General features: G+C 46.3%; 1 protein-coding gene across 1 annotated transcript in view; it reads left to right on the forward strand.

Moving 5' to 3' along the window:
* The first annotated feature begins 147 nt into the window (after positions 1–147).
* The window catches only part of ANTXR1 (ANTXR cell adhesion molecule 1), a 73,476-nt gene continuing 58,402 nt past the window's right edge, over positions 148–15,221 (forward strand). Inside the window, 7 exon segments of the mRNA XM_066206437.1 lie at positions 148–791; positions 7,923–7,994; positions 8,650–8,721; positions 11,118–11,199; positions 12,094–12,127; positions 12,909–12,988; positions 14,675–14,743. Coding sequence (XP_066062534.1) covers positions 640–791; positions 7,923–7,994; positions 8,650–8,721; positions 11,118–11,199; positions 12,094–12,127; positions 12,909–12,988; positions 14,675–14,743 — 561 coding nt within the window. The 5' untranslated portion in view covers positions 148–639.

Below are 15,221 nucleotides of genomic sequence, written 5' to 3' on the forward strand. Positions count from 1 at the left end.
GCAGAGGTGGGATGGGATGGGCTTTAGGTCCATCCCAACGCGGCTCAGGCTGTGATTCCGTGTGCACAGCTGGGTCCTGCTGAGAGCACTCAGCCTCTGTCCTGGCACCCGGGGCTGCTGTGGGCTGTTCAGTGCAGAAATCTGCTGCAAACCAGACTCAGAGTTCTGGCCACGAGATGGCATTCTCTAAGCTTCTTTTGCTAAGGAAAAGCAGAGATTGCCATCTTTAATAATAACAATAATAATTAAGGGGTGGGGGGGGGAGCCACAAACCCTCCCTGTATTTTCTGAAGTCTCTGACAAAGCAAGACTTGTGAGGAGGTTGCTTCTGCTCATGGCAAACAATGGTGCTGCTTCTCAAGAGCTGCAAGGGAGACTGAGGGTCAAGTCCCTTTAAAAAAAAAAAAAGTGAAATACAGTATTGTGCATCTTGAAATCTGAAACCAAGAAACAGAAGTGCAAGGGAAACAAGGGGGAAACTCTTGCAGTTCTTGTGGACAGCTGTTGCAAGTGGAGTTTTAAGGAATACAGTATACATCTATGCCTTTTAAAGGTCACTGAATGGCTTTTGTGGAGAAACCTGTGAAATAAAGGAGCCTTGGAATAAGAGATTTCTTTTTCTTCTCCTCTCTGGATATAATGGCCATTGCAAAGCAAAGCATCTTGAGATTTGGCTTCAAGTGTGTCTTCCTAGCAATTTTTACACTCACCTGTGATGGACACGGCGGAAAGAGAGAGAATGGTGGTCCTGCCTGCTACGGGGGATTTGATTTGTATTTCATTCTGGACAAGTAAGTCAGTCCTACTTTGTTCTTTTTCACAGAGTTCTTTTGCTAGGCATGAACTGGAATGGCACATGCTGATACCAAGGAGGTTTTCTTTGGATTTGGGTTTTGTAGAAGTCACTCTGTCCCCAAGGGACCTCTGCAACTCCTGACTGCTTGATTTGTTAATGTCGTGGTAACTTCTTTGGTAGGTCTAGTGCATAAATCCCATTGTGCTCTGTAATCACATTGTTATAAACTTTCCTAATACAGAAGCTTTGTGTGTACTAAAACTTGAGTGTGCACTCGAATTTCTTAAAACAGTGGCTGGGAGCAGGGCAGCTCCCTGGTCCCCTCTGGTTTCCCTGTGAGCCAGGGAGGTTGAGGCTCTCACAAGAGCAGGGAGTGCAGAATTATCCCTGCAGGCACCAATTCCAGGGTTGAAAATGTGCCGGGAGCGCTCGCCTGCAGCTCTGCTCGTGCCCTTCTGCCCATGAGCTGTGTCCCTGCTCTTCTGCCCCCTCATCTCTCTGCCCAGAGCAGCAATTCCAGGTAAAAACCAGCCCGGAGAGGGGCTACTCCCTTCAGGAGGGGCTGAATTCAGCTGCTGGGATGGAGAACAGCTCAAGTGCCTCATTTAAAGAGTTTTATTTTCCCTAGCTGAGTCACACTTTCTTTGTTTCTTCTGCTAATCAAATGCATATTTTGACTGTTTAGCTGTTTGTGCTGAAGATAACTCCCTAGCTCATTTTTTCATCACTAGTTGTGGCTGTGTCATCTCCTTGGCACTGTAAGAGTGCTGCTTTTTTCAGATGTGGATGGAGCAATGTGGAATCATTTTGTGCTGAGCTTTGGAAAGCTTCATACTAAAGCAATACAACAAGAAGAGAAAGAAATTTAAAAATACTAGCTGAAATGATTGTCCTGATTTTCTTGATCAGGAGTACTTATTTTGAACCAAAGGCTTGGAAACAGTGGAGGTGATGCCTGCCAGAGCCATGGCACTGACATTAATAACCATAAATTTCAGAGACAGGAAAGTATTTGCAAGTTGCCAAAAGCGCTCACAGATGAAGTTTCTGACTGATCCTCTGGAGTGTTTTGCAGTAGCTCCCACATTCCATTAGTATAAATGACTTGGAATTACATAACCCTTTATTACAAAATACTGGGTAAAATCTAAGACTGAGACACTGGCTGCTTCAGTGTGCCAGTTGTCCCGATGCTCCAGGGGAAAGATTTATTTCTTTTATTCAGTGGAAGGATCTACCTGACTTATTCATTTTGCTGCTCTTCACTTATTAGTTGGAATAACTCTATTGCTACAAATGGAAAAACCCCAAACCAAACAAACCCAGAGCATGATTTGTACTGCAGAGAGCTTTTGTCATCTGCATTTCCCTAGAAGCTGAAGCAGGATTGAAGGTTTTCTCAAATCTCATGGATGTGCTGTGTTACACCCCTGAGCTAATGCACCTTCAGCAGGCCCCTAATTCAAGTTCTGTGCTGTTCCCTCACTAAAATCCATGACTTCTGAGCCGTGCTCAGGGGATTATGGATTTGGGTGGAAACACAAGCCTTGGCACAAGCTTTAAAGCAGGCAGGCTGGCCCCAGTGTATGTATCAAGGTATCCAACAGAACCTGTGCTTTGATAGTGGCAGAATTCCTGTTCCTGGCATTTTTCTGGTGCGGAAATGAACAGAATCTGATGTAAAAATTTCCTTGGTCTCCAGTGGAATTTTGAAGGAGCACTGTGGCTTTTCAGCTGCTCCTGAGTACCTTACACCAGTTAACTTCTGATGAGAGATTTACTGCGCTGGAGTTGGTTATCACATATCCTTTAACACTTTCATGTAATCATAGAATGGTTTGAGTTCAGAGATCTTTAAAGATCATCTCTTTTCCACCCCATGTGGTGGTGAGGGACCTTACATAGACCATGCATTGTCCTTTGATTGCAAAATCTCAAGCTGTGCCTATTTTCTCCATTTAGTCTCAAGCTGTACGTTCTTTGGAGTAGCTTTATGTTATTTTGAGTAGCTATTTGCTGTTTGGAGTTGCTACTTGCTCTTTAGAGTAGCTGTTTGCTGTTTGGGGTTCCTTGTGTGCTCTTTGCTATTTGGGTTCTGTGCAGGTGCTGAGTTCCTCAGGGTGAAGGTCACACCGAGATAAGCCCAGTGCTGTGGAAGGTCGGCCTGGCTTACTTTGGGAGAGCTGGTCTATGGTGGCCCCTTTTTGTGTTCCTGCGGTGCTGAGAGGATTCACGGGTTCAGGCTCCCACACACTGGAGGAGTTGGTGCCAAAGCATCAACAGCCTGGTGCAAGTTGAGATACAGGGCCTTCATTAAGAATGAAGAATGAGGAAACAGTTGAGATGTTGCTAAAAAGCCCAAACGTTTGTCTTTGCTGACAAATTGTCCAGTTATTCTAAAAATATTCTCCGTGTGATTAATTAATGCTGACTGTGACCACCCCAAACTGACATGGTGCCCAAACACCTCCCACCAGCCCAGCTGGAACAATTAGGGGCAGCTCCCAAATTAATTTATTTGCAGGTAGGAAGGAAGGAATAACACCTGAGTCTTCTGAGCAGCCTTTTGCTGCAGCCTGTCTGTGTCACAGGGATTATTCCTGTGGTGTGCAGATAATGGGGGTTTCTACCCACATGCAGAAAACACACAGGGAGCTGTACACGTGTGAAAGGAATGGCTCTGAGAGATCCTTGGCAAAATGAAACAAGGAATTCAAGCTGTGGATCCCTTCCTTATCCAGCCAGACAAAGGATGTTTTAAAGCAGTTGCATTGAAGTGAAGCTCCTGCTCTGGAGAGGCTGATGTTTGTTTGTTTCTTTGAGTGGAGCTTGAGTAGTTGTAGTTACTGTGATTTAAGAAGGATTCCAAGTCCAGATTTGCACTCAGAGTGTGGAAGGAGCAGGGCCTCAATGGGATGGGAACAGGCAGAGCCCAGGCAGGAGCCTGAGCTTCAGGATCTGCTCCTTCTCCTGGGAAAGCGAGCCCTGGAGCAGAGCTCACCACAACACTCAAAGCTGCAGAAAGTTCCAGCTGCTCTCAGAGGAGCAAACACAAGCCTGAGGTAGGGAATGATGACACTGAGGGTCTGCAGAAAGAAATTCAAAACCATCTCTGCTCCTCATTGACCTAGGGAGTGATTCCTTGGGTTTTTTCCAGGATCACAGGCCTGCATCCAGAGCGAGGTGTGCGTTTTGTTGGGATGGCAGGAGCTTATGAGTATGTGGAGGGATGATTTTTCTCTGTGTTAACATGAGGGCTGAGGGACGCCAGCAAGGCAGGGTGGAGAAATTTGTGTGGTTTTGTGTCTTTTTGCTTGTTGCCTGAAGGAATGTAATCAACTCCTAATTCTGCCAAGGGCAGGCAACTGCAGTGAGCTGAGCTCATGTGTGAAATCCTTGCCAGTCAGTACCTGTGGATATGCTTTTTACCCAGTGATGCATCTTAGATAATCATTCTTTGGCAAAAGGAATGGGCAGGAGCTCCCTTCCAGCCCGGACTGAGTGTGTGCCTGCAGCACTCTGCAGTTTATCTGCTGATTGATGTAAATTAAGTCCTTGGCTACCTGTTTATTAGTTGTTTTTTTTGCATACTCCCGGGCCAGCCAGGAGGAGAAGAATGTTCTTGGACTGAGACTGAGCACAGAGGCTTGTCCTGCTCTGAACTGAGCCTCTGAGGACCCTGTGACCTGCAGTGTTTAGCAGTGTCCCCATGAACTGACTGGTGTGAAGTGTGGCACAAGATAACAGCATTTCCTCAAAAAATTGCATCATCTCTCAGATGCCTTTGTGCTATGGAGGGCTTTCAGGAATGCTCCTGAAGTCTTTGGAAAGACAAAGGATGCTTTTGGGCTCATTTGTGTTATTTTTGAAGAGCTCAATAAAGAGATGCTGTACAACTTCTTAGGTAAATGCCATCTCTGAGAGCCATAATAATTCTGGGAGTTGGTCCAAACCCAGGAAAGCTTAAGGAGATTTTGGGATCCACGTCATCCTCTGAACCAAGTGTCTTTATGTTCTCCTGTCAGCTGTAGTGCACATAACTCAGGTAAGGTCTTGGTGTTAAGAGCGTGGGCTTGATTCTGTGACTCTTCCAGTCTGTGAAGTGAATAAACCCACAGGCGTTCTGAGAAGGTGCAACAGCAGAAATGGAAAAGTGAAGTCAAAAAAGTGCAAGAACGACCAAGTCTAGGGAGGTTTGAGCTGCTGCAGCTTTGGGTTCTGGAGCACCTTGTCCCAGTAAGGAGGAGGAAGGCACCTGCTGAAGGGCAGGGCTTGGCTGGAGCCACAGAGCCACGGCAGCGTCTCTCAACACATGCATTCCCTTTAGAGGTACAAAATGCCAGTGGAGCCGACCACAGAACATATCACTCTCTTGTTAAAGAGAAGGGTTTACCTAGGTTTAATTTCCGTTTATTGGGCCCTTCTCCAGAAGGGATTGTGGCATCCTCAGGATGAGCCTTTTTGTAAATTGCAAGTTTGTAGCATCAACCATTCAGCTGCCAAGCCTTGGCTTGCTGATCATCTTGTTTATTTTGGGAATATGAAGAGAGAACTATTTGAAAATTGGCTTTTCTTATCTTACAGTTGGACTTTAGAAATACTTGTCCTATTCAGAGTTCTTGGCCTACTTCACTGTACAAAGGAAGTGTGGCTGCTGAATGACACGGCTGAAGGAGGTGGGCGCTATGAGCTAATGGTGGTTTCGTAAACTTTGTTCTGGCTGCAGAAAGGTTGGTTGTATTGGGTTTGTCCATTTCATGCCAAACAAAGAACATAAGATGTCTGAAGTGTGTTTCAGAAAATGCACTTTATTTACAAGGAGTGCTTTTCTTAAGCGCAGACCTGGGCATCTCTGGTCCCTGACACCAGAGGGAGAAATGGATTCCAGGCAGACTGGGCTGTCTGCCTCAGGTGGGAATTGCTGTCCAGGAATGACAATGTGTGGTCAGCAGAAGTGTGAACCTTCATTTTGGGCCCCTGTTACTGTTCCCTCTGGTAGAGATGGGGAGGAACTGGATTGCAGACTATTCCAGTGATCCCACTCCTGAAATTGAGCAGAAACCATCCTCCCTTTGTGGGTAGAGTGGGTTTGGTTTAATGATTGTAGCAGTGGAAAGAACTTTCCTTAAAGGTTTGTTTACCTGATGGCTGGGAGGAGGTTGGGCAGGGGCTGCGGGTCCCAGCTCCATGTGTCTGCTTCCAGATGAGTCAGGAGACGTGGGAATCTTCACTGAGGTGTGTTTTGGGGAGGTGAATGTATGGTCTAAAATAACACTTGTTTCACTGAAGCAAGGACTAATTGGTTTATGATTAACAAAGCCTTGGCTCTCCATGCCTTCTGGAGACTGACGCGACCCTGGCTATGAAGTCAAGGGTTTCTTTTATGCCTCACCATCTAAAGACAATAAATGCTTCTTTTCCAGGCCAGTTCTAGGAAGTTATTTGGGCTATTTGACACTGTTGGAACTGGAGTGCCTGTGGAATTCAAGGTCTCGGAGTTATCCCATACATCCAAGGGGAATTTGCACCTGAGGCTGAGCTTTGTGTGTCTCTGTTCCATCAGTTTAGGGTTTGGATGCAGCAGGATTTAAATTTCCTGTCGGGGAGCAAGTCCTGATGTGTGTCACCCCTCGCCTCTTACGACACCAAGTTTCCCACTGTCTGTGGTTTAAGTGATTTATCAAAAGCTTTGCTATTGGTGTTCCTTTGGTCCTCTTTGACACACATTTGTGTGGAAAATTCGAAGCCATCGTGTCATGTCCTGGTCTCAAAGAAATAATTCAGTACCAAGAGCATTTGCTGATGATCCTGCCTGCTTTGCCATCTGCCCTGCAGTCGTGCCCCAGGCAGGGTGTCTATAAGGCCATCCTTAAACTGATCCTAAACTGATGCTTTTGGGGTCGTGTCCTCTGTGCAGCAAGAGCTGGCAGGGTCACAGTTTTTGCACAGGGCCTGGATGTGTTTGTACCTGAGCAAGGGTCCTCAGCGCCTGGACGGACGGGGGTCACACAGAGGGTAGCTCCAGGAAACAGGGAGCAGGAGGGAGAGGCCAAGACTCTTTGAATGGCTGAGAATGAAAAGCAGGTGTGGGGAAAGGGGGCAGGAAACGTGTGACCCACAGGACGAACTCTGTGTGCTCCTCTACAGGTGAAGCAATGCCCTGAGCAGCCAGGCTGGGGTGGCTGCACCAGCCTGGGGGAACCTGCTCTGGCTCTCCACTGGCTTTCCCAGAGCTGAGGTAGAACAGAACAGCTCATTTGCCTTTTCTTTCTGTGAAGTGAAAAACCATCTCAGACATTCATCTTTTCTTCCTCAGGCTGCAGATCAATGAAGTTTCTGTTGAGCTAGAATGGTTAATTCCCCTATAAATATTTCTAATTGCACACAATAAATTAAATAAGTGATGACACATTTATTTTCCAACTCTAGGAAAGAAATTTTTTTTTCCAATATTAATATTCCAGTGTTCATAGAAGTGTTTATGCCAGTAAGGGGCATTTTGTGCTGAAAGATTCTGATTAACCTAATTTTTTCCCTGTTCTTACAACATAAAGATGAATAATCCAACCCCATTACACCCTATAGTTATTCTCCTGAGGAGCAAAATTAGTTTGTTTTGTCTTTAACTGAGGTGTGAAAGAATTAACCAGAGCAGCTGAGATGTGGACTAAGGTGTTTTACTTTTCATAGTCTCTGGCACGGTAGGAACACTGGAGAAGTTTAATAATCTGTTCCTCCAACTGCCTGTAATTCTCAGAATACGCTGGAGCTAAAAGCTCTGTATAATGGTTTGGAAGTGAGTGCGTGGAATTAATCTAAAACGTTGTGCAGAGAGACTGCTCCTCACTCACACAGGGTTTATTTGCTGAAGGCTGTGTTAAAGTCCAGCCTAACTGCCATGAGCTACTGCCAAGGGAAGCCTCAAACACTTGCATGGAGTGGGAATTGTTCTTGCTTTTTAAAGTTAAGTAGGAAATGTCAATTACAGTTTGATTTCTCCTTAAAGGAAGAGCATGGCCAGTGAGTGTTGAACAAAGCAGAAGCAAATGCCTCACCGAGCAATGTGTGACAGAACACTGACTGGGAAAACTTAAACTGATATGTCCTGTAATCATTCTGTCCCCAGATCAGGAAGTGTCCTGCATCACTGGAATGAGATCTATCATTTTGTGGAGCACTTGGCCCGCAAGTTCATAAGGTAAGGAGATCTAACAGGAGGTCCCTGGGTGGGATCTGGGGGGTTCCAGTGGCTCCCAGGCCCAGCATGTGCTGCTTCCCGTGGGGGGATGTGGTGGAGAAAAGGCTCTCGGTGCTTTCCTCAGATCTTCCATTGGCTGCTCTTCCCCACCTCCCTGTTCTGTGGGAAATGGGAGGAGATAAAAAAATTCCGATTATTCCTGCCTGCCTTCCGTGGATCAAATCTGTGGGGGAGGAATCCTTCTGTCTCTGAGCTGCTGCCTGAGGTACAGAACTTTGGGGCTGCAGGGAGAGTTTAAGGCTGTGGCTTTCAGGCCCTGAATGACCTGAGCCTTGATGAGGAATCCCTCTGGATAGGGAATGGAATGTGCTGTGGCAAAGATAATGAGCCCTCCCTTGTCTCCGTGGTGACACCAGGATGCATGTAAGCCTTTCTTGCTTTAGCAATCCTAAGGTTGTGATACAAGTGTTCTCTACATCTTTTACAAGGATTCCCCAAGGTTTCCCTGGACTAAGAAGGCCCAGGGCGAAATACATTTTCATCCTGTTGAGTTGTAACTGGGCTGGCAGAGTGTCCTGGGTGATTGTTACACACTCAGAGCTCTGCTCTGGACCACCAAATTAATTCTTTTTTTTTTTTTTTTCCTCTCCTCCAGCCCTCAGCTGAGGATGTCCTTCATTGTTTTTTCAACCAGAGGAACAATTCTAATGAGGTTGACAGAAGACAGGTAAGAAGAGGTTTAAAGGTCAACAGCAGCTGCTGTGTTCCTGTAGCTTCCTTCACCTTCCTCAATGATCTCCATCCCACTGGGAACGTGTTGTGGCACCTCTGTGCTTCTCAGTTTAGTTGGTAGAGTCATGTGCCCATTCTTACCCACTAGAATCCACTAAGGCCTCTCAAGGCAGAGGTTCCCTGCTTAATTTCAGCTTCTACATGTCTTTCTGTCAGCTGTCAGGGTTTTAGCTCACACTGGTTTCCTCGAGGGAGCCTGCACTCCTCAGAGATTCAGGATTTTGTCAGAGAAGCAGAGACTCAGTGCCTGTGAAACATCCTCTGAGAGTATCTTCTGCAAACAAATAGGTGAAACTCCCTTCCTACAAAAGCAGGCTTGGAAGCCAGAGGTGACACCCACACTGCTGGGGTAGAGGGGAACATGATTTCCTTGGAGGCCTGAAGGTGTGTCACAGAAAAACAATGTTTGGGACGGATTGCAGGGGTGTGGATTCTTTGGCAAAAACATATTGCCTTGTTTGTGAAGCGTGTTCCTGCCACCCCCTTCCAGACCCCCAAGTTAATCCCAGTAAAACCTACAGGATGGATTTTTAAAAAATTTTATTCTGACTTCCAAGGAGAGCTGGATGAGGTCCTTAAATCGCTCTCGCTTCCTCTGTTAACTTCATTGCCACGTGGAGCAAAAATATATGTACCACATGTGTGGAGTGTATAAGTCAGCATGTGTTTTACATATTGGATGTCTGAAATCACATACCAGAGCAGCTGCCATGGGGAGGAAGCTGGCTGCCTTCCTTCGGAGCAGTGCACACTCACACCGGCCTTGAAAATGTCCTTAAACCCAGTCTGAGCATCTCCTGCCACTTACTGCAGCAACAGGGATAAAGAGAATGAGCCGCATTTATTTAACTGGGTGCCAAAGTAAAACCTGTTCCCCGCCTCTTACTGTGTCCCACCCTAGGAGCAAACCCTGGTGCAGAGATCTCCTTTCTGCTCGGGCTCTGAGCTACGAGACTGAAGCGTTTCCCGCGTGGGAATGTATTCCATATTTACCCAGGTGTCCCAGAAATGCTGGCTGGGAGCAGGATATTGATATGGAGTTGGTCTCAGAGCCAGCTGACTGCTGGGTTTTACTGGGCACTGACAAACAAGGGGTGTGCTCTGCTTTGGCTCACACTGGCCTCTCTCACCTGGGAGAACTTCCCCCACTTCATCCCTGCCTCTGTGTGGTGTTTCAGCGTCTGAATGGGAAGGTTTTCCTTTTGGGAAAACTCAGTGTGTCTGATGGGACTGGACTGAGACATTTTAACGACTTTTGCTGCATATTTTAGAATTTCAGTATTAACCTCTCAAAAATAGTTTTGAACACAGGAAGGGCTCCGTTTTATACCCACCTTTGATTTGGTATGTGCATGGGTGCCTGAGAGGAGGAACCTTATAAGAGTGTCTAACTAGTTTGGGATATCACAGGTACAAAATGGGTTCTTGGAAGTTTGATAATTCAGCCCTTGTAGAGAGCAGGCAGTTTTTGCTCCCTAGGGAGTCTCTGCTGTGCAGACTGAGCAGTGTCAATGGTCTGCTGCCATCAGCCTCGCAGTGTGAGCGCCGAGTATGTGATCACACCAACTGGCCTTTCTGAAGTGGCTAAAAAGTGTAGAGACAGAAGTGACTGCTGGCATGCCCCGTGGCCCTGCCTGCAGTGATTTCATCCCTTTCCCATGGAGACTGTGCAGTTTGCTCAGATACACCCCACACACTGCAGGGTTTTATCTTGCATTAGACTCCTGGCCTGTGCTTGGCTTCCAGAGTTTGGTGTCTGCCACTCAGAGGAAAAACAAATCACTGCCCACCCCGCAGAGCCTGCAGCTGATCTGTCACTGTGCCTGGCACTCCTGAAAAGAACTTAAACACATACCCTGAGTCACAATAAGCATTGGGAAAGGCTTCAGTCTTCCAGTCAGCTTAACCAGGAACTGAAGATGTAGCTCCTCATAAGCTGGAGTTGCCAGGATGGTCTGAGTGCCATTTTGTGTCGCTGTTTAATGATGTTTGTATGCTCAAGTCAGCAAATGTGTGAGGAAGGTGAGCCACGTGCAAGTCAGCTGCTGAAGTTCGAGCAGGGAATACTTATTTAGGAAGAAATCTACGAAATGTGTGGATATTGGCCTCGGGGATGGTGCTGTTGTGATGCCTTCCCCAGGCAGTGGGAATACTGGGGGCACAACTGTGTGTTCCACATCCTTGGAGAGGCATCTACCCTGTGCAAACACTGAGTTAACTCCTTTTCCCCTCTCTCTCTGTATGGCTCTGCCCTGCATGTCCCCACCTGGCTGTCACAACCCCCTGGTGGCTTTGCTCTTGGATCTAACAGAGTGCCTGCCTTCATTGCAGGGAGCAGATCCGCCAGGGCCTGGAGGAGCTGCAGAAGGTGCTGCCAGGAGGGGACACGTACATGCACGAAGGATTTGAGAGGGTAACTGGTGCAGGCTCAGTGCCTGAGCAGTGTCTCTGCTCCTCAGGAGCTGTAGAACACAGTGGGCTGGTTGAGAACTCTCTGGTGGGTGAGTGGGACCCTGTCCCTTTGCTGCAACGAGTACAGGGAGTGTAAGGGCTCAGTGCTGGAGCTGTAAACTCTACTAATGCTCTTTATTTCTGCCTTCAGCTTCTATGGGCAGAGCTGCCTTTTCTGCTTAGGAGAAGGCAGTTGCGTTGAGTCCCCCATAGCTTTGTGTCCAGGAAGGGTGGGAAGCTGTCGGTCCTACCTGGGCTGAGTGGGGTGAGGTCACGGCTCACACCTGGGGTGGCCAAATAACTGCAGACCTTATTGTCTGCTCTGACCTTCTCCGTCTGGGCATATTTTTTACATATTTTGCAAGCTCAGGAGTTTCTCTAAGCCTGAACTCCCTCCCACCTCTGTCCTACGTGGGTATTTGGGAGGGGTTTGAACTGTCTTCCTACTGAAAGTGCTGCCCCATCATCGAAATGTGAACACAGCAGAAACTCAGGCAACCTAATCGAGCTGTTGGTTTATTTGTAATTGGAATAGCTGATCTGGAGGTGCTGAGGAATATTTCGCATTGGGCCTAGGATGTTTGTCAAGGATGAAAGTGGATAGGATTTTCAGAGAGGAGAATAGTGGGAGACAACGCTGGGGTTGGTTTGGCTGATGAGACCATGCAGGAATGTAGTCAAAACCGCAGGCAAGAACCTTGCTCTGTGAATCAGATGTCTGAAAGCGGAGCTCACGTGTAAACTGCAAATGTGACGTCTTCACTGCCATTGTCCCTTCCTTTCTGCTGCATGAGCCGAAGTTCAGAAGGTCTTGTTATGAATTTATGTTAGTAATAATCTTCTGATTTGATTTCAGGCAAGTGAACAGATTTACTACGAAAATGTTCACGGTGAGAGGCCTTCTTGATCCATTGAATGTTTTTTTCTCTTTCTTTTTGACTGATAACTTTAACAGACCTAAAATGCAGCTTCGCTGGGGGAAGGGTGGGGGTGGCTTCTATTCTTGCAGGGATGTGGTGCTAGTCAGGGAAGTATGAAAGGGGAAAAGAGCAAGTGGAGCTTTAAGGATCTGGAATGAAAGTGTTTCAGGCCAAAAGGGAGAAGCCAGGCTGGCTGCAGGTGCCCACCCTCACCAAAACTGTCCGGTACCTTACTTTTGCTGGAGGGCTCAGGCAACCATTTCTTCTTTCTTCACAAACACGAGTGCATGGAGAAGCTGTTAGGTAAAAGATTTTTTTAACCAGCAAATATTAAAACCAGTGGTAAATGCAGACAACTGGAAAAATGTTTGTCCTTTCCTTCCCTAAAATTGATGTAAAACCTTTCTGGTTTGGAAGGGAAGGCTGCAAGGTTTAATGATGTTCCTGAAATGTCACTTAGGAATCTTGAAGATTTTAGGCCCTTTTCCCACCATCTTCGTTTAAATCCCAGTTGAGCTTTTTATCACAAGCTGAAAAGACCCCTCTGGATTTCTTGAATTGACAGCATTAGTAAAGTAAGGAGCTAACTAGGAACAAATTGCAGTAGGTTTTTGATGGTTGCAGTCTCATTTAGTGGTCTGAAACACCACCACGGTTATGTCCTTTGAGTGTGCTCACAGGCAGGATGTTTTCTGAGGTGGTTTTACAAACACAACCAAAGCCAAGGGACTAAAGAGGTTTGTGTGTTCAGGTTACAGAACTGCCAGTGTCATCATTGCGTTGACAGATGGAGAGCTCCACGAAGATCTATTTTTCTACTCTGAGAGGGAGGTAAGTGACTTATTCATTTGTAGTCAGGGAGACAGTGAAATGTCTGGGCTTGCTGCTGTGAATGCAAAAGATACAGAAAACCTTTCTCCCTGGTGAGAAAATTCCTCTTTGGTGGTGTGCAGATATGAATCTAAAGAACAGTCACTGACAGCAGCAGCCTCTGACTCACCGCAGCTGAGGATGTTCAGGGGAAAGGAGAGGGGTTAAAACTTCCAGCTAAAAATGAACACTAGAAGAAGGAATTGTTCACAGCTGAAAAGTTTCTGTATTTACTGGATTGCTCTGGGAAATGCTGAATATTCTCACTTTCACGATTTCTTTCTCTCACAAAAAGTAACGATTGCAGAAAGAGGGTGGCCTCTGTCACATCAGAAAATCTTTCCGATCACCCAGTCCGACATTTCCACAAATTTCTCCAAGATTCAAGCACGTATTCTCAACATCCTCATTAAATTAGTGAACCGTGCAAAATGTTAAACAGTGGGACGAGCCCTGAGAGCTTTGTTGCAGAATGTTCTTGCTGCTGTTGTTTGGACACCCTCTCTGGAGAGATGAACAACTGGCACTTGTCAGTCAAACCAGGACAATCTAAACTTTGAATATGGTATTTCTGCATGAATCTACTATGGCCAGAATTTTTCCTCTCAGTCTGTCCAAAGTGCAGCATCAAATCCAATAACAACAAAAAGAATGGGTTTGTAGAGTAAAACCAATATTGCTCCAGCAAACGTCCTGAATCTACGGCTCCCCTCCTTACAGTTCATCTCTTTTTATTTCGCTTCTAAAATAAAAAATCCACAAGAATAACAAGTTTGTTTTTAGAGGTGAATGAACAAGTTGAAAGGTCAGAAGTGTTATATTTGTCTTGGTTTGGGGAGGAGCAGTCTGGGCTGGTGGAAGGAGATCCTGAACTCAGCCCTTACTCTGTGAGTTGCTCCAGTTGTCTGCGCTGAAGCTTCCCAGAGTAAAACTGGAATGATGTTTTTCTGTTAAAAAAGCTCTTTGCTGTTGAACTTGCATTGCTGAAGTCCAACTGTTCAATCTGACTCACTAGCATGTCTTCTGGGAAGGAGTTTTCAGTCAGGTCAGGTGTTCTTGTTCCGCTGAAGTGTGATTAAATTACTACATTCATACTTAGGCATTTGGAGCAGTTGCCTTTGGAACAGTAAATGCAACTTCAGTGAAGAAGCCTGGGAAAATCAAACTTGTGGATGGTCTCCCTTTAGTTCAGGCTGCTGTGTAAGCACTGAGAGTGATGCAGTTTTAAGGTGGATGGAATGGAGGGTCTCTCACGTCTGGATATCGGAAGACTGGGCATACCTGTCTGAAACAAAACACACAAAAGCATTTTAGGTTACTGTGATGCTGGGATGTGCCCTAAATGCTGAAAAGAAAATTGATTTAGCCTGACATCTTTTGGGAAGCTGGAGGAGCTAGAAAGGTGAACTAATCAGGTTTTAAATATCCACCAAATACCTTGGGAGTTGCTTTACTAAACAATAGCAACTCTAGCAGCAGACAAAACCTGATTTTATAGAATTGGGAAGGAAATTTTTCAAGTCCTCTTTTGCTAAGCTCCCCCTTTGCTCATTTTACAGTAAGAGAGCGAATTTCTGATTAAGAGCTTTGAGGAAGCTGCATCCCATCCTATTGGTAACCGTGTCGTGCCTTTTCTCCTCCTTGCAGGCAAATCGCTCGCGGGACCTGGGAGCCACCGTGTATTGTGTGGGTGTGAAGGACTTCAATGAGACCCAGGTGAGGGAGCCTCGTGGGCCCTGAGTGCCTGGCAAAGCCTGGACAGGGCTCACGGCCCTGGATCTCCTGCTCAAGGCTTCTCCAGGGGTTTTCCTCTCCTTCTGTTGCCTGGCTGAAGTGACCACCTGACGTGGCTGGGTCTGGCTGTTGGCTTTTGGTCCCTTTCTGTCTGAATCTGCCCCTCTGCCTGCCCCAGTTACCCTTGCTAATGCTGGAGAAAAGCAGAGAAAAGACACAGGGAGAGCAACAAACTGTCTGGCCCAAGGTGGAGGCAGGAAAAAGTTGTAGGGATGTTTTTTGCCATAAAACTGAAGTATTGCCATATAACCCTTCAGCTTCAGTGCAGCTTTTCTTTGAAGGGAAAACTATGCTGTAAAAAGCAATTTGTTACCTTCATCAGTGACAAATATTTCACAGTGTTTTGTCTGACTTCTGAATTTCTCATTTGATTATTAGTATGTCCATGAATTATATTTCA

The sequence above is a fragment of the Chamaea fasciata genome, unplaced genomic scaffold (genome assembly GCF_029207755.1).
Source record: "Chamaea fasciata isolate MVZ Bird 193981 ecotype frontalis unplaced genomic scaffold, bChaFas1.0.hap1 SCAF_30, whole genome shotgun sequence".
NCBI classification, from domain to species: domain Eukaryota; kingdom Metazoa; phylum Chordata; class Aves; order Passeriformes; family Sylviidae; genus Chamaea; species Chamaea fasciata.